At 43.6% G+C, this 18,933-nt stretch overlaps 2 protein-coding genes and 1 long non-coding RNA gene across 4 annotated transcripts in view; 1 reads left to right on the top strand and 2 right to left on the bottom strand.

Annotated features, from left to right (window-relative positions):
- The window catches only part of MBTPS2 (membrane bound transcription factor peptidase, site 2), a 260,613-nt gene that overhangs the window by 147,504 nt on the left and 94,176 nt on the right, over window positions 1-18,933 (bottom strand). Inside the window, exon 11 of one of the 2 annotated variants that reach the window (XM_058185598.1) lies at window positions 217-10,005. The exons of the other annotated variant lie outside the window; for it this stretch is intronic. Within the exon in view, the coding sequence (XP_058041581.1) occupies window positions 9,905-10,005 (101 nt within the window). The 3' untranslated portion in view covers window positions 217-9,904. Of the gene's footprint in view, window positions 1-216; window positions 10,006-18,933 lie in introns of those variants that run through there. 2 annotated transcript variants of the gene reach the window in all.
- LOC131199633 (uncharacterized) overlaps window positions 1-18,933 on the top strand; it is a 144,345-nt gene that overhangs the window by 78,006 nt on the left and 47,406 nt on the right. The window lies entirely within an intron of this gene.
- The window catches only part of LOC131199631 (uncharacterized), a 124,988-nt gene that overhangs the window by 18,007 nt on the left and 88,048 nt on the right, over window positions 1-18,933 (bottom strand). The gene's annotated exons all lie outside the window — the stretch shown is intronic.

The following is an 18,933-nucleotide window of genomic DNA, read 5'->3' on the forward strand; positions in this document are numbered from 1 at the left end:
CCTCTATAACTGTCTGGTTCGGTTCTGCAACCCAACAAGAAAAACACAGACTTCAGAGGATAATTAGAACTGCAGAAAAAATAATTGCTACCAACTTGCCTTCCATTGAGGACCTGTATACTGCACGAATCAAGAAGAGGGCCGTGAAAATATTTGCAGATCCCTCGCATCCTGGACATAAACTGTTTCAACTCCTACCCTCAAAAGCAGCTATAGAGCACTGCACACCAGAACAACTAGACACAAGAACAGTTTTTTCCCGAAGGCCATCACTCTGCTAAACAAATAATTCCCTCAACACTGTCAGACTATTTACTGAATCTGCACTACTATTAATCGTTTCATAGTTCCCATTGCCAATCTCTTTCCACTTATGACTGTATGACTATAACTTGTTGCTGGCAATCCTTATGATTTATATTGATATATTGATCATCAATTGTGTTGTAAATGTTGTACCTTGATGAACGTATCTTTTCTTTTATGTACACTGAGAGCATATGCACCAAGACAAATTCCTTGTGTGTCCAATCACACTTGGCCAATAAAATTCTATTCTATTCTATTCTAAAGGGAAAGAAGAGTCGGAGTATTACAACATATAGGAGAAATTTTATCAATGGATAGAAAGTGAGTATAGATAAATAAATATGGTAAAAATAAGAATTTGGGTAAGAATATGTTGTAGTATATTAAAATTAAATGAAAGAGGAAAGATATATAATGTATGTATTAAGAAGATGATAAATGTTGAAGATGATGGCACAAAAATGTTGTACCCGGATGATACATGGATTGTAGAGGAATGATAGAAGACATGTAATTATAAAGCAAAAAAGAATTTGAAATAAAGATTATGTAAATAGAAATCAGGGCTGCTTGGATACCATCTTAGATTGAATTGAAAATGGAAACAACAAGGAAGTGGAAAAGGAGAGCGGAGTAGAGAGAGGGAAGGAGGGGAATAGGGAGAGAAGGAGAGAGAAGGAAAAAAGAGAGGGAAAAGGGGAGGAAGAAGGAAGGGGAAAGAAGAATAGGAGAGAGGGTTAGAAAGGGAGGAAGAAGAGAGAAGTGGGGAAAGAGGAGAGGAAGTAGAAAAGGGAAGGAGAGGAGGAATGGGAAAAATAGAAAGAGATAGAAGAAGAAAGAGAAGGGAAGAGGAAAAGGAAAGGTTGTGTTAAAACAAAGAAAGGAAATGGTAAAAGAACAGGCCCAAACAATTAACAAATGAAAGTTAAAAGATAAGATGAATGAATAATGATTAATGATAATGATAAGAGACTATACATTTACATTTAAATATGTTTATTAAAAATAAAAATAAAAAACTTTTTCTGAAAAAAAAACAGAGCTCAAAAACTGACCTTCATACTTTATACACACACAACACAAAAGCAACACAACTGACTCACACACAATCCAAAAACAGCAGGACTTCACACAAAATGGCCCCTGCAGCAAGCAGGAACCTCACAGAGCCACAAAGAGCTCAAAAACCAACTTTTACACTTTACACAAATACAACACAAAAGCAACATTACTTTGTTTTGTGTGTAAAGTGTGTTTTGTGTGCAAAGTGTAATAGCTGGTTTTTTAGCTCTTTCTGGCTCTATGTCAGCCTCTGTTCGCTACAAGATACTGCTTTATTGCTAGGAGTTAATTAGTTTATTGAGGTGGGTAATATATCTTCTGATTGAGGTCTAGCTTGCTATGGCTGTCATGGTAACGGGGTGGGGGAGGAGAGAGTGGAGGTTGGAAGAGAAATGAAACTTTAAAATGAATAGTTTTCTTCAAATGTGTTCATAGTTAGAAGGCGGGCTGATAACACGCACAGCTAACAGCCCGGGCATACCAGAGGGATGAAACCATCTGAAGATGTACCCCACGTGGCACCTAAGGGGAACGTGGATTGGACAAGACTGACTGGACTACCGGGGTGGGGGGGGCTTGAGGCTTATTTCTTATATCTGAATTCCACACCAATTACCTCAGAGCTTGCTTTCACTTTGTTTGCTTTCAGTTCATACTCAGTAAAAGTACTTTTCTCTACAAACCATGGAGTTGGGTTTTTTCTTTTTTGAGTATTGAAAGGAGGCATTCCTGACATTAAGCAAGCTCTCCATCTTCAGCCATCCAGGAACCACACCGTGGGGTTTGAGAAAAGAATGTCTGACAAAAGCAGTGACCAGGAAGATAGGGGAGCTGCTGGATCGTCTCTCCCTCAGACACAGCCCGGCTGGAATGCTTTGGAATGGCTGGCTAAATTACAGCTTGAAGAAAAGCTGGAGAGGCCCAGATGGTCGTTGGGAGTCGGGAGGCTGCTGGAGCCGGGAGAGGTCCCTCCTGGTGTGACAGTAACCAGGTGCCGAGGAGGAACGCTTGCCTGGCAGGAAGAACAGAAAGAAGACGTCCTGATCACTCAAGCAGTACAGCTGCTGAGAGAAGCCTCGGAGAATCAAAGAGCTCATGAAAGGTATGAATTGCCTGCCTAGGGATTCTCTGGAAGGGGAGAAGATGAACGTGGCCAGGGGTGAGCTGAAGCTGCTACTTGCTCGGAAGAGAAAGCTGGAGGCCGGGAAGACGCAGCCCAGACCCCGGGGCCCCTAGTATCCACTGTGGGCCAGGCCTCCCTGCTGGGCAGGCATTGCCACGAAGGCAGAAAAGGCTCAAAATTCCCCCCTTGCCTGGAAAATACGGTGGGGATCCCAAAGGGGCTTGGGTGCTTCGTAGCTCAAGTATGGAATCACATGCAAGATTGGGGAGAGGATTTTCTTTCCAACGCAGTCCAGGTGAGATGCGTGACCAGAATTTTTGAAGGGGTGGCATCTGATTGGATGGTGTCCCTTCACAATGAAGATTCCCCATTTGCTAAGAAATTATGATGAGTTTATGGCAGGCCTCAGAGCACAATTTGAGGACCCCCTAGCAGAGCGAAGGGCCTGAATCTGGATGAAATCTATCCAACAGGGTAGGAGGTTGGCGGCAGAGTATACCCAGGAATTTCACGAGCTAGTGCCTTACATAACCGGATGGTTCAGAAGTAGCTCTGCTGGAAAACTACAAAGATGGCCTCAACGAAGATGTCTATAAGGACTGCCGCTCGCGTGGGGTGCTGCGTGACCTGCAGGGTTGGTATGCAGATGTGGAGATTGACCTGGCTAGAGATTGCATCCGTGGTGGATGCACTTAGAGCAAGGCTCCTTCCCTGCCCTACAAGGGAGCTCCGAAAGGCACTGGGGGACCTGCTAGCTCGAAGCCGAGATCCACGGCGTGCTTCAGATGTGGAAAAGAAGGTCACTATGCTGCTGAATGGGTTGCAAAGCTTGGATCCAAGGTGACCCCTAGTGGTGGGAAGAGAGCTGATAAACCGCCCACCAAGCCTCATGAGGTCGCCCTGAAAGGAGCAGAAGTTGTCGAGTTTGCTCTCCCAGAACAAGGGGAGTTGGGAACTCCAACCAGCACCGATATCAGCGGATCCAAAACTGATTCCGATGAGGACCTCCTGGTAAGTCAGAGGGGGGACCCTTGACCATCCCAGTGGAACTACAAGTCCCTTCTACTGGGGCCCATAGGAGGATGCTAGCCCTTCTGGATTTGGGGTGCACTAGGTGTGTTATCAGCCCCGAAATTGTGGAAAAGATGGGCTTAAGACTGAAAACTTTGAGCAGACCCATCGCATTTTGCCAGTTAGACGGGTCAGTAGCAGGGGGAGGTCCCTCACAATTCATAACCGAACCAATAGAGATAATCATGGGTGATCACCAAGAGACCCTGAGCTTCATTGTTCCCCTGGGCATGGACTGACCCCTCCTGCTGGGGTTGCCGTGGCTCCGGAAATGGAACCCGTGAATATATTGGAGGATGGGAATGCTCAGCACCGGATAGAGAGGGAGACCCCTGACAGTGTGGCCAACCCGCCGGGCAAAGTGGCTGCGGCTGTGATGGAGCACCTGGCAGGAGAAGAAAGAATTCCTAAAGAATACTGGGACCTTTGGGAGGTTAGTGAAAAGGCCTCTGATGTGCTGCCTCACATAGGCCTATGGACTGTAGCATAGAAATCCTTCTGGGAGTAAAACTTCCGAAACCGAAATCCTACCACATGACCCCCAGGGAACTGGAGGAGCTACAGAATTTCATTGATAGAAACCTAAAACATGGCTTCATCCAACTGGCAACCTGCAATGAATGTTTGTGTTGCTGCAGAGAGTCTCCCCCTTTGGGGTCTTCTTGTGCTGGTCAGGGGGGCAGAAATTCTGACTTGGGGTCTGCTTCAGCCTCCTGGTGCAGGGCTTTGGGTGAAGGCTGGAGGGAAGTGCCACTGGTGGCAAAGAGCTGGAGGGCCTTGTTCCAGTGGAACTGTCTCATGGCTTGGAACTGGCTGACCATCTCAGCCCGCTGAGCCTCCAGGCACTGCTACCTGGTCTTGCACTCCCACAGGTCTTCCCTCTGCTTGGAAAGCCTATGCTCGTAGTCCTCAGTGAGGAGCTTCTGCTAAGCCTCCTTCTCAGTCAGATCCAATCTGAACTGAGCCAGCTGTTTTGGCAACTCTTTCTCATGGTGGCTGCTTAGCTCCAATAACTGCTTCCTGTTGGGACCCTAAAGAGCCTGGGTGGGCAGGCAAGGAATGGCTGGGAGGGGAGGGGTGAGTAGAGGCCAGTGAGGCACCCCTCGATGTGAGTGACATCGAATTGGCCACGCCCACCTAGCCATGCCCACCCAGCCGTTCTTTAGTCAGATCATATTAGTGGTCCACATTAAGAATTTAGTGGTCCCTGAGGTCCCAAAGGTTGGGGACCCCTGGTTTAGAGAGAAGAAGAATGGGTCGTTTCGCCTGGTGGTGGACTATAAAAATCTGAATACCATATGCGTGGAGAACATTTACCTGTTACCACTCATGAAAGACATGTTTCCCTCCAAGACGGAGTGGTTTGTTTCCCTCCAAGACGGAGTGGCTGTGGATGCCGGCACCCCGGTACAGTCAGCTGCAACCGCAGCTGACTGTTGGGGGCGAGTCATTGGCCCCAATGGAAAGGGTGCGCAACTTGGGTGTTCTCCTGGATGGACGGCTGTCATTTGAAGATCATTTGGCAGCCGTCTCCAGGAGAGCTTTTTACCAGGTGCGCCTGGTCTGCCAGTTGCGCCCCTTCCTTGACCGGGAATTTGGGAGAAGGGCGGTATAAAAATCTAAATAAATTAATTAATTAATTAATCTGTCCAAAGGGAAGATCTTTACTAAACTGGACTTGTGGGGGGCTTCCTATAGAGTGGTTATTAAGGAAGGGGACAAATGGAAAACTTGCGTTCAACTGTCCCCTGGGTTGTTTCCAGTTCTGAGTGCTCCCTTTCGGATTGAAAGGGCCCCCCACAGTTTTCATGCAGCTGATCAACGAAGTACTCCATGAGCACTTGTTCAAAGGGGTCCTGGTTTACCTCGATGACATTCTCATTTACATGGAGACCATGGATGAACACATGAAACTGGTGAGAGCGGTCCTCAAAAAACTTAGGGCCGCTGAACTGTATGCTAAATTGTCCAAATGTGATTTCCATCAGACCCAAATTGACTATTTGGGGTATCGCATATCACCTGAAGGCCTAGAAATGGATCCAGAGAAGGTCCAGGCAGTACTGGGATGGGCACCTCCATGTACCCGCAAACAGTTACAGTATTTCTTGGGATTTGCGAATTTCTACAGACAATTCATCCCATCGTTTCCAAAAATTGCTTTATCAATTACCAATCTATTGAAAACGAAAGGAGAACTGAAGCCAAAACCATCCTGGCCTCTCGAATGGACTATGGAATGTCAGGCAGCTTTTGAAAAGCTGAGATGACTGTTTGCTGCCGAACCGATCCTTAAGCACCCAGATATGGATACCCCATTTGTCATTATGGCGGATGCCAGTGATGTTGCCATAGGAGCGGTCCTGCTTCAAGCCAATTCTGAAGGGAAGCTACAACCGTGCGCATATACTTCTCAAAAATTGTTGGACACTGAAAGACGGCAGGCCATATGGGAAAAGGAAGCGTTTGCTATTTGCTGGGCCCTCTTAATGTGGAGGCAATTTCTGGAAGGGGCCAAGCACCCTTTTGAGGTGTGGACTGATCACAAAAATTTAGAAACCCTAAAAATGCCCAGGAAATTGTCACCAAAGCAAGTTTGGTGGGCCCAACATTTTAACCATTTTAATTTTTTCCTACGTTACCTCCCGGGAGGAAAGAACTTTTTAGCAGATGCTCTGTCAAGATTACCTCAATATGATAGTGCTTGGATGGAAGTGATTCATCCCCTTGTTCCTGTGAAGCAGCTGGCAGCCCCAGCGGTCACCCGAAGCCAAGCAAAAAAAGATGCGGCCATACCTGGTGATCTGATTGAACTGTTAAAAGAAGCACTGAAAACTGATGCTTGGTTTTTAGCCCTCTCGAACGAATGCTCCACCCAAGGATTAAGCTCCTCCCATCATCCTCAAACTAATGAGGCTTGTGAAAGAACAAATTCGGTTGGAACAATATATCAGGTGTTACATAAATTATCAACAAGACAACTGGGCGGACCAACTGCCTTTCGCAGAGGTTGCCTACAACAATTCTATCCATAGCAGTACGGGATTCACTCCTTTTAAAGTTGCCTCTGGCCAGGACTTTGTACCAATCCCGGAGCTGCCTGGAGAGAAACCACCTATACCGTCATTAGCTGATTGGATAGAGCAAGTACGTTGTCAGGCCTGGAAACCATACTAGGCCGTAGGTTTTCAGACGCTGCCACATTGCAGCAGGCAAAGCAAGGCAGGCATTGCGATCAGCAACTCAGGATTTGGTCCAAAGAGCTAAGGTAAGCAAGCTGGAGGCTAGGGGGAAGGTGGGTAGTTAGCTAGGCAGCTTAGCCAGGCCAGACAGGCGAACTGGTTGACCTGGGGGAGGGGGTGGCATGAGGCCCACAACCGATCCCCAGAGGCTGTGTGAGCTATGCAAGTCTGGGGATTGGGGGTGGTGGTGGTACTCCTAGGACATAACGTGCAACCGATCCCCAGAGGCTGTGCAAACTACATGAGGCTGGGGATATTTTTTGTGGGGGGTGCACACTAAGCTGCAACCAGCAATGCTTACCTTTTTGAGTGAGTGGCCGTCGGCAAGGCATCTGAGCGAGGCATCTGAGCAGGCAGGTATTGGCGAAGCAAGTAGCTTGGACATATGGCAAAGAGGAACTTATATAGGCCGGGGGTGGGGTGGGTGGGTCGGAAGCTCTGAGCTGAGTGTCAGGAAGTGGCGAGTGAGCCAGAAGGTAGCAGCAAGTGAGCCGGAAGGAAATAGCGAGTGGGCAAGCAGGCGATCAGGCGATTGGGCAGGCATGGGCGAGACCACCAGGGATAATTGCTACCGATTCAGAGATAACCAGTAAAATTCTTATCTTTAATATTTTTTTGCTGGAACAAGGGGGCATCTTTCTCTATCCTATTAATTCTTTTCAAGAGAGGCTTTGCAGTTCTACTACCAAGTAAACCAGTCTGCATATGAGAAGTCATGTGGTGATGAAAAGACAATTAGACACCTGGCAAGAAGGATTGCCAATGACGATCTACAGTTAATGATAACAATCATGATAATGATGATAACAGAGAAAATTCACAGACACAATACATAAGGCATACAATTTCTGGACAAAATTATCCAAGATCCAAGATGACAGAGTAAGAAACTCTGTATTAGAATAGCCTTTTTGTTTTTTTCCAAACCAAAAGTATAACTGAAAGTGATCAAAATTGGCAGAACTGAAAAAACAAAACATTTATAGTTCATATTTTTGTTGATCAATATTAGTATTCTTAAATACAAAAACTCTCAAATAAGACTATAAAGTGATATTCTGAATTACAAATAATCAAGGAATTGAGTTTTTTATAACCTGAACTGGGATAATTTTTTTTACACATATGTGAATTAGTTTACTGATACCAGGATATTTCTATTATCATGACGTCTTCTTTGTAATTGCTTGTTTTCAAGATGTCATATGTTTGTTTGTTTGTTTGTTTGTTTGTTTGTTTGTTTATTTATTTATTTATTTATTTATTTATTTATTTATTTATTTATTTAATTTAATTTAATTTAATTTAATTTAATTTAATTTAATTTAATTTAATTTAATTTATATCTTATATTCTCCCGAAGGACTCAGGGTGGTTTACAGCCAAATAAAACAAAGTTACAAAATTAAAAACATTTTAAAAATTTATGTTGTATGATACACTAAATTGGACTCCACTCCTTGCAAACAATTATTATTATAGCATAATAAAAAAAATTAAAGTTACCATAAATATATTTAGTTTGCATAAACCTAACAAATTTCATTTTTGATAATTTTCAGTGTTGGTTTTTAAAATGTTATACTGTGCTTCTAAAACAATTGTTGGTGTAGAAGATAAAGTAAGATTATCTTAAGTCAAGCTAATCTCTATATGAATATGAATGACTATATGAATATGATGGGTTTTTTTGGGTGGGATAGTTTTTTATTCTTCTTCTAAGATTTTATTTGCTGCTAGGATTTTCTACACTATCCTTTCCAGTACTAGTTAGACTTGACCTACTTAGATTCTTCAAAATTAGCTAAGTTCAGTAGGGAAGATAGCTGCAGGCTGATAAATGTGCTGAATTTCTTTTTCCTACCTGCATCCTGTTGAGGATCTGGTTACCTTGACCTAAACTCAGGGGAAAGAAGTATATATGTGAAAATCTAAGATAAGAAGATGCTAAAGAGTTCCAGGATGGTAGGAGGAAATCAAGAGGAAACAAATAACATTAAAGGCAGAAGCCAACAGCAATACCCAACCCCTAGAAGCACAAAAGCAGCCAAGCAATGACAGCACCAGCTGTGACAAGAATCTTAGAATGGTGGTAATATCACCAGTGGCAGATTTTCTTACTAAAATTCCAGCCAATTTAAGTCAGAAAAAGAAGGGCCTGATTGGGAAGCTACACCATCTTTTTCTTTCTGCCCATACTCAATCATCAGGAATAGTGGCTACAGTAACAGAGTATTCAGAGAACGGGATGGGACAACTCACTGCAGCCAACTCACTGTGGCCAACTTGCCATGGCCATCTTGTCATAGTCAGTTTGCTGCAGGACAACTTCCAATGGCCAACTCACCATGGGCCAACTCACCACAGGACAATTCAACAATTCAATTTAATTATTTAAAATAATTAAAACATTATTTTAATTTTTGTCACTAACATTTCATTTTGTCCCTCCTTTGTCATCATTTCTTTAATGATTTTATTCCACTATTTCTTTGATATTAGTGTAATGTCAGGATTCCAAGTAATACACCAGGGGTGAAATCTAAAAATTTTCCCTACTGGTTCTGCGGGTGTGGCTTAATTGGTGGGCATGGCTTGATGGTCAGGTGACTGGGTGGGCATGGCCAATAACTATAAATAATAAAAATAATAAACAAAATACACAAAACAATAAGAGATACAAAAAACCAACTTTCACACTTTACACACACACACACAACACAACTGACTCACACACAATGTAAAAGCAGCTGCACCTCACCCAAAATGGCCCCTGCAACAAGCAGGAGCCTCACACAGCCACAAAAAGCTCAAAAACCAACTTTACATACACACAACACAACTGACTCACACACACACACAAAATGCCACATACAGCTTTGTGAAATTTTGTGTTTGTGTAGTTAGAGTGAAACACTACAGAAACACGCCAAATCTCAGAAAGTTGCACAAATATTTTATTTTATTATTTTATTTTATTTATATTTTTTAGATAAAAGCAGCTAAATTTAAAACTTCCTTAACTTTAAATTGCTGTCTAAAAAAATCCTTTAAAAAAACCGAATTAACTATTTTTAAAGGCCCCCCACCCGGTTACTTACTGAATTGGAGGCAGGCAGATTGAGTTGCTCACCGATGAGATGGTTTGCGGGCAGACAGAGTCAGTTGCTAGCTGACACAATTTCGGGCTTAGCGAGCCTGAAAGAAGCAGCAATTAGGCAAGTGGGGACCGGGTGATTGGGTGGGAATGGGTGGGGGCTGTTGTAAGAGGTTGTAAAAAATGATTTTAAAAGCCTGCGATGATCAGGCAACTCAGCTGGGATCGCCAGAGGAAAAAAAGCTTTTAAAAGGCTCTTCTGACAATCCCAGCTGAAGTTGCTTGATTGCCAGAACCTTTTAAAAGGATTGTTTTAGCAACCTCTTCAGCCAAAGAGCTTGTAGAAAACATGCTTTTTAAAGGTTCTGGTGATCAGGCAACGCAGCTGGGATTGCCAGAGGAGACTTTTAAAAGCTTTTTTTTTAACAACCTCTTCAGCCAAAGAAGTTGTTAAAAAAAAGCTTTTAAAGGGTTCTGATGATCCCAGCTGAGCCACGCGATCATCAAAGGCTTTTTTTTTTTACTTTTAAAAGCATTTTTTCGGCTGAAGAAAAAATGCTTTTAAAAGTAAAAAAAAAAAAAAACTCTGATGGTGGCGCAGGTCAACAGGGACAGGGGGCGGGACAAGGGATATGCTACCAATTGTCCAAACCACCCACTGCCATCGCTACCAGATCGGGTGATCCGGTCTGAACCGGGAGCATTTCACCCCTGTAATGCACCCATAGCAAACAAAACTCTAAGGCAAATAGTTTTATTGGATAAATCATATTGGCATAGTTCTGGTGAAAACTGGCTCTGAAAGTTCCCATGGTTTTCACCTAAATAAAAGTAAAAGTTTTTCCCCTTCCCCAAATAATCAGTCACATGGTCCAATCAAGGTGCCGTCTGGTTGCCTGGTAATGTCACTCCTCCTCCTTCTCTGACCAGATGTGAGAATGTCCTTGGTTCCCAGGAGAAAGTATTTTGTTTTGGCTACAAAACCCCAGCTATCTCTATTTCCCCACTCCCTATTCCTCAGCTCCAGTGTGACAACCTGGAAGCTTCAAAATGGCTTTGGTCAGGTCAGCTTCAGGGTTGACATGTAACACTTGTCCCATAGTGAGTTGGCCATGATGAGTTGGCTGCGGCAAGTTGTTCTAGTGGACCTGAACAGTTGACATGGAGTGCAAGGCAGTGCTGGCCAAAGGGTAGCAGCAACTGCCTGGAATGATGGGACATGGCTGCAGCAACCTGATTACCCAGGAAAAGGAGAAAAGACACAACTCAGCCTGAAAGGGTCCCAAAGGCAAGTGAAGGAGAGCTTTGAAGGCAAATTTGTTGCCCAGAAAAGAGTTCTCAAAGGACCTCAGAAAAGCATGTATGCCAGTGGAAAGTCAGGCAATGCCTCAGGAATGCCCCCTTCAAAACAAAAAGTTGTGATTTGTTGTTAATGCCTTATTCTACTGTAACATATAGAGTTGGAAGTCAATGGGTTTTTTCCCCCTTACCCTCCCTCACTTTTCTTTCCCCATTTCCCTTCCCCTTCACTGTCCTCTTATTTACTTTTGTATTTTATAATACTTTATAACCTAATAAAAATGTATTTGGGAAAGAAATGTCCCCTTCAGAAGGAGATGGGCAGCAAAAAATGATAATACTGTTAAAAATCCACAGGGAAGGTGCCAGGAGCTAAGAGCAAGTGCTGCAGAATCATTTTTCAACTGCCTGCAGTTTTGAAAATTGGGATCAGCCAGCGAAAATACCAATCCAGCAACTAGAAGTGTTTGTAGGGATTGGAGAGGATTGTATTAGGCATGAAGATTTAAAAAATGCACTAGAAAAATAGAGGGCTGAAAATGGAATATAGGATATATGATATAAGGCATTCAGCTACACACTAAACTTCAGAATCTAGGAAGTATGTTTAAACTAGACATTTTTGAACTGCTAGAACTTTAAATCCTCAAACTAGACATTTTAAATTTAAATTTGAAAATTTTAAATGATCTGTTACAATATCGAATTTCTAAATTGGACATTTTCCCTTTTAAAAATCTGTGGTAAAACCTTGTACATATTCACTTTCAATTTGGTCCAGGAGGCCTTCCAGGCCCAAAACGGGGCCTCCAGAGTCACCCAGGAGGCCCTACAGGCAGGGGTAAAATCCAGAAGCTTCTGACAGGTTCTGGAGAACCGGTAGTGGAAATTTTGAGCAGTTCAGAGGCAAATACCACCTCTGGCTGACCCCAGAATGGGGTGGGAATGGAGATTTTGCAATATCCTTCCCCTAGAGTTGTTATGGAATTCAAAGGACTGACAAGGAATTCCGGGAACAAACAGAAAGTTAAATCATGTGCAGGCTCAGCAGCAAAGAAGACAAGCAATACTGAGCAAAAAGTTGTTCTAACACAGTCATCTTTATACTTAAAAATACAGGAAACATGTCTTGAAAAGATATCTAACTTTTCAATTTAAGTAAATTTCCTGTCAAGCAGTTTGCGGTTAGCTATAAGCTTCCTGCTGCTCTGTGGCAAAGCTATGTGTGAAATTTTGCTCTTACAACATGCACATTTGTCTGTATTTATCTATCTCATCCTATATTGATAAAAGTGAATTTTATCAAACCTCTGTACCTTTTCCCATTTTATTCCATGTTATTCCATGTTATTCTATCTTACTCCCCACTCTGGAAGTTTATTTTTACGCAGAAACTTCCACTATTCAGGCTTTTCAGTAGATAACATTACACACTTCTTAATAAACAAAGCAAGCATATAATCTTTAGCATAATATACCTAATTCAGGTTTAGAACATATAGCAAAGAAAAGGAAAGGATAAAACCTTTGCATGTAGCACCATGGACATGAATATGAATATACCTAATAAAACTCTCTATTTTCTTAGTCTTCATTTCTTTAGCATACAATAACCAAGTAAGACTGCTCTTTCCGGTCTTTCTCAGTGCATAAAGAGGTGGGGGTGTGTGGGGTGCTGCCTTAAGACAGAACTCTTTGTTCTTTTGTTTTCTGCTCTGCACAGGAAGCAAGGCAGCACAGTCTTAAACAGAGTTAGAAGGGACCCTGCAGGTCATCTACTCCAACCCCGCCCAGGCAGGATACCCTACATTATTCCAGACAGATGATTTTTAAGAATGTCCAGTGTTGGAGCATTTACAACATCTTGATAAGTGAAGCAAGCCTATAATATGTAGCATAACATAATCAACCCAGGTTGAGAATACTTCCATAAGAAGAAAAGGGGTAAATGATATACACAAATGGCCCTCAATTCCCATTTTCTGGGGGCAGTCTCTGCAATCACCAGGGTTCTAGCTGCACATATGTTCCTGTATTAGAATAATCATCTTCATCAAGGGGTTTGGAGCCAGTTTGTAGGCAAACACAAATATGCATTCCCCCCACATAAGAAGAAAACTCCATTTTCCCCAATACATACACCTATGTTCATAGAAAAGGCATGATCTCAGTGGTTCTTTTCATTAGTCCAAACCCCAAAAGTCCCTGCCACTAGCATGCCAGTCAACGGCTGTAATGGGACTTCTAGTGAAGGGTTCTTTTGTTTTCTGCTCTGCACAGGAAGCAAGGCAGCACAGTCTTAAACAGAGTTAGAAGGGACCCTGCAGGTCATCTACTCCAACCCCGCCCAGGCAGGATACCCTACATTATTCCAGACAGATGATTTTTAAGAATGTCCAGTGTTGGAGCATTTACAACATCTTGATAAGTGAAGCAAGCCTATAATATGTAGCATAACATAATCAACCCAGGTTGAGAATACTTCCATAAGAAGAAAAGGGGTAAATGATATACACAAATGGCCCTCAATTCCCATTTTCTGGGGGCAGTCTCTGCAATCACCAGGGTTCTAGCTGCACATATGTTCCTGTATTAGAATAATCATCTTCATCAAGGGGTTTGGAGCCAGTTTGTAGGCAAACACAAATATGCATTCCCCCCACATAAGAAGAAAACTCCATTTTCCCCAATACATACACCTACGTTCATAGAAAAGGCATGAGCTTGGTGGTTCTTTTCATTAGTCCAAACCCCAAAAGTCCCTGCCACTAGCATGCCAGTCAATGGCTGTAATGGGTCTTCTACTGAAGGGTTCTTTTGTTTATGAGAATTGGACCTTCGAAAAGATACTGGGAGATGGCATTTCCAGGGGGAAAGAGGATACATAAACCTGATTTAACACGAATGGAGAGCCACATAGGGAGTCAAGGTGGCTGAAATATTCTTGGGCAATTTTCCAAAGACAGATTCCATCCTCCCCATCTCACGAAGGGGACAAGTGGTGGTTGTGAGAAGGAGACCTTTTGTTGAAATAAATGGTGGGCAGAAGGAGACATACCCCTGGTTAATTTTACATCCATAAGGGCTATGTTATGAGTGAGGTGTATTTCTGATTTATTTATTTTATTTTATTTATTTTTCGTATTTTTATACCGCCCTATCTCCCTAGGGACTCAGATGATGGACATTGTTCTCCTATCGGGGACCCTACTGAAATACCAGCCTCTTGATGTCTCTTCACACACAAGGTGGGTGAGCCTAGAATCTCCACACCAATGGCTATTGGGCCAACAAAAGGAAGGCGGCTCACTCCCAGTCTCCTGAATGCATGATAAAAGTCTCCTTGCAATTTGGCCACTGCCCCATAGGTTCTCCTTCCAACGTCTTTTTCAAGGAATATTGTGGATTTGGTTCTGGCCCAGAGATCTGATTCAACTGGAACAGCATGATAGGATGAAGGACCAGCCGACAAACATAGCCAGCATTTTTTTGACCCAAGGCAGGGTCAGACTAGTTAACGAGGCTATGTCCCAGTTCCAACATCCTCAACAGGTAATCCCCTTTTCTCAGTTGTTGCAAAGGCCCATTTTCCCTTTTGTCTACTCCTCCTTTCACAGGAATTGTCAGGAGCTTCTCTTTAGGCCTAGGAGTGGGTCTAGGTTGGTATCTATGCCACCTATCAGAAATGACACGTCGTTGCCGAGAACGGACCTGATCCAAGTTGACCCCACTCTGTGACCTGTTTTTGTCCAGCTCCACATCCCCGAATCCTCCTTCAAGGGCATGGGGGATTTCTTGGGCCTTCTCACAACCTTGGGAACTACTGTTCAGGGCACTATCAATCAGTAGGCTCCCTGCCAATAACATCCCAAGCCACAGAAAGGTCATGATTGTCTTCCCTCTATTCTCACAAGACCTTATTCACTCCCTAGACCTTTTTTTTTACAAAATCACCACGTCAGGAAGGGGTTTGGGAGTATATGTGACTTGTAGGGGAAGATCAGTCTTAGATAGCCCACAAAACCAGTCCTTGTTTGTTATGTACAATGTCCACAGACCTACAGGTAGGACAGCGGCCCAGAGTCCCCACTCCCAGGTTTCCTCAAACATAAATATCTACAGGAGTGTCAAACTGGTCGCTATCACAGTCAATGGTTGTTGACTTAGTAACAGTTCTTTTGGATTGGGGGAGACCCCAAAAGAATAACTGTCCTACACAGCAAAGCACAAGTAACACAATCAAGCTCACTATAGCCAAAGCTACTGCTACTATAGCTGCATATGTTCAAGCAAGCATTTCCTAAAACATATTAAATCTTTTTCAAGCTGTATTCCTCATCCAAATTCTTCAGCCATGCACAGGGAATCAGCTTCCAGAGTGATTCAGCAAGGCTTGTTGTCTCAGACTGTGCGTAGAGAATCCATTGCCGGTAGGATTCCGCAAAGTCTATCTTTGCATCGTACGTTGAGAACCCTTTTCCGGTAAGGTCCAGTAGGATGCTTTTTAGTGAATCTCAGTACTAGGGGTCTATCTGTCCTCTGCACTTGATACTGTACTGGGTCAGAGTCTGTTGCTGCCTTCAGTCTGGTCCAATGGATCCAGCTCTTCCCTTCTAGGGTTTTAAGTGCTAACGGAGAGCACATTATAACAGTGTAGGGCCCTTTCCATCTAGGCATCAGGGGATCATCTTTCCAATGCTTGACCCACACCCTATCTCCTGGTTTAAAGGTTTGTGTTGGAGTCATTGCTGAGGGTGGAACCTGTTCTAGGACATAATTCCTTAATTTGTTCACTTGGTAGTTATGCAATTGTAGTTGCTTGACTAGTTTTTGGGTCTCTATACCCCCCTTATGCCCCAAGTTGGGATATCCCTGAATAGGGGTGAAAAGTACTGGGGGTCTGCGAGTCCATGTATATTGGATCTTTACTCTAGTTTTAGGATTAGTCCATTCAAAAGCAAACAGGTTCTGGCTCCCTTCTGCTAATGGAATAGTGAAGAAGGCATCTTTCAGATCTACTACTGAGAACCAGGCTGCAGAGGCAGGCAATGTGCTAAGTAAAACATAGGGATTGGAGACCAAAGCGTGTAGAGTGACCACCTGCCTGTTAAGGGGTCTTAGATCTTGAGCTGGCTTCCATTTTCCATTAGGCTTTCTCACAGGCAAAATAGCAGTGTTCCATGGAGATCGGGTCTTTCTCAGAATATGGGCATTAAGATATTTTTCTATTAAGTCCTGGATTGCTTGTAAAGCTTCTGTGGAGTAATATCTTTATGGGACATTTACTGGGTGATAATTGGGCTTGAGTTGTACCTCTACTGGAATGGCATTTTTGGCAAACCCGGGGGTGTTATCTTCAGCCCATAAATTTGGTACTTTGAACTGTCTCCGATCTATCCCGCAACTAGTTTCTATTGCCATCATTAATCTCCATGTCTCTGTCACTGGATGTTGTACTATTAATTTTTGTCCTATTTTGTCGAATGAAATTGTAGCTTGCAATTTATTCAATAAATCTCGTCCCAGGAGAGGTATTGGGCATTCAGGGATATACACAAATTGGTGGGTTACTGAACCTTTTCCTACTTGACATTTGAGTGGGTTTAAAATTGGTTTGATACTGGCATTCTCTGACACGACTTGTATTTTTATTGACCTCTCCGAGGGGGTTCCAATCATTTTATTTAATACGGATCGACTTGCACCCATATCTACTAACATTGAGACCATTTGTCCTCCCACCCTCAATTTTATTATGGGTTCGGGGGGTGGGGCCTCAGAACCCGGACCCCTTCAGTCTTCCCAATTTATTTCAGCCAGTGCTATCATTTCTTCATCTTGATTGTCCTGGTGATATGGCCGTTTGCTTCATTCCTCTTCCTCTTCCTCCACTATATGATGGCTGCCTACGATGGTCTCTGGGTCCTTTCAATCCTCTTCCTCTCATTCTAGAACGGGGTCCTATTCCTCTTTTTCCTCTTCTGGGATATTCATTCTTCCAATGGCCTTCCCGTTTACAGTTGGTGCACTGGTTGGGACTGATCTTCATTCCTCCTAAGGCTACTGCCAACATTTCCACTTTTTTTTTTCTCCTGCACATCCCTTTTCTTTTCTTCTTCTCTGTCTCTATTCCTACATACCTTCTGGGCTATTTCCACTATCTCTGATACATTCTTCCCTAGGGCTCCTTCTGTCTTCTTTAATTTTGCTCCGATATCTGGAGCACTCTGAGTTATAAACCTTTCAATTAGCAGAGCACGGTTTTGGGGATCTTCAATATTAATTCCTGTATTTATCTTATAGGCATCAATTAATCTTGCTAGGAAGGATGCTGTTGACTCAGTCTTTTCCTGCCATACATGTGTCACTGCATTGTAATTAACAGGCCTCACGGCCGCTTCTCTTAAGGCTTCTAAACATAACTTATGATTCTGATGCAGCTCAGTCATGTGTTGATTATTTGCTGGGTTCCAATGGGGATCTGATTCTACAGCAGCTGCATCACGCTGCTGTTGGGCTCCTTGCAGATCATCAGGATATCTCTTTTTAAGGACTTTGTCCTTTGCCAATCTATATTTTTCTCTCCCTTCCAGATTTAGCAATGTGACAGAAGTTGCTGCATGTCCTGCCAGGTTGGTTTATGGCTTTCTATGATTGTAGACATGAGATCAATTATCTCTTGGGACTTTTTGCTCGACACTGAGTCATCGGAATTAACCGAAGACACAGACGCTTTTCTCTTCTTCTTCTTCTTTTTTTTAATTAGATTTTTATACCGCCCTTCTCCCGAAGGACTCAGGGAGGTTCACAGCCATAATAAAAAATAGAACAATATACAAATAAAACAAAGATTAAGAAACTTATTATATATAGGCTGAGATATAAAACAACATCCTATTAAAATTAGACTCTCTAAAAATTATAAAATTATAAAATTTTAAAAATCACGAAGCCAGTCCCGCACTGATGAATAAATAGGTCTTCAGCTCGCGGCGGAAGGTCCGAAGGTCAGGCAGTTGGCGTAATCCAGGGGGAAGTTCGTTCCAGAGGGTAGGAGCCCCCACAGAGAAGGACCTTCCCCTGGGGGCCGCCAGCCGACATTGCTTGGCGGACGGCACCCTGAGAAGCCCCTCTCTGTGTGAGCGTACGGGTCGGTGGGAGGTATTCGGTAGCAGAAGGCGGTCCCGTAAGTACCCTGGCCCTAAGCCATGGAGCGCTTTAAAGGTAGTGACCAACACCTTGAAGTGCACCCAGAAGCCCACAGGTAGCCAGTGCAGTCTGCGCAGGAGTGGTGTTACATGGGAGCCACGTGTGGCTCCTTCTATCACCCACGCAGCCGCATTCTGAACTAACTGCAGCCTCCGGGTGCTCTTCAAGGGGAGACCCATGTAGAGAGCATTGCAATAATCCAGGCGGGAGGTAACCAGAGCATGAGTGACCATGCATAGGGCATCCCGGTCAAGGAAGGGGCGCAACTGGCGACTCAGGCGAACCTGATGAAAAGCTCTCCTGGAGACGGCCGTCAAGTGATCTTCAAACGACAGCCGTTCATCCAGGAGAATGCCCAAGTTGCGCACCCTTTCCGCTGGGGCCAATGTTTTGCCCCCAACAGTCAGCTGCAACTGCAGCTGCCTGTACCGGGGTGCCGGCATCCACAGCCACTCCGTCTTGGAGGGATTGAGCTTGAGCCTGTTTCTCCCCATCCAGATCTGTACGGCTTCCAGGCACCA

Source organism: Ahaetulla prasina, chromosome 5 (genome assembly GCF_028640845.1).
Source record: "Ahaetulla prasina isolate Xishuangbanna chromosome 5, ASM2864084v1, whole genome shotgun sequence".
In the NCBI taxonomy this organism is placed as follows: Eukaryota; Metazoa; Chordata; class Lepidosauria; order Squamata; family Colubridae; genus Ahaetulla; species Ahaetulla prasina.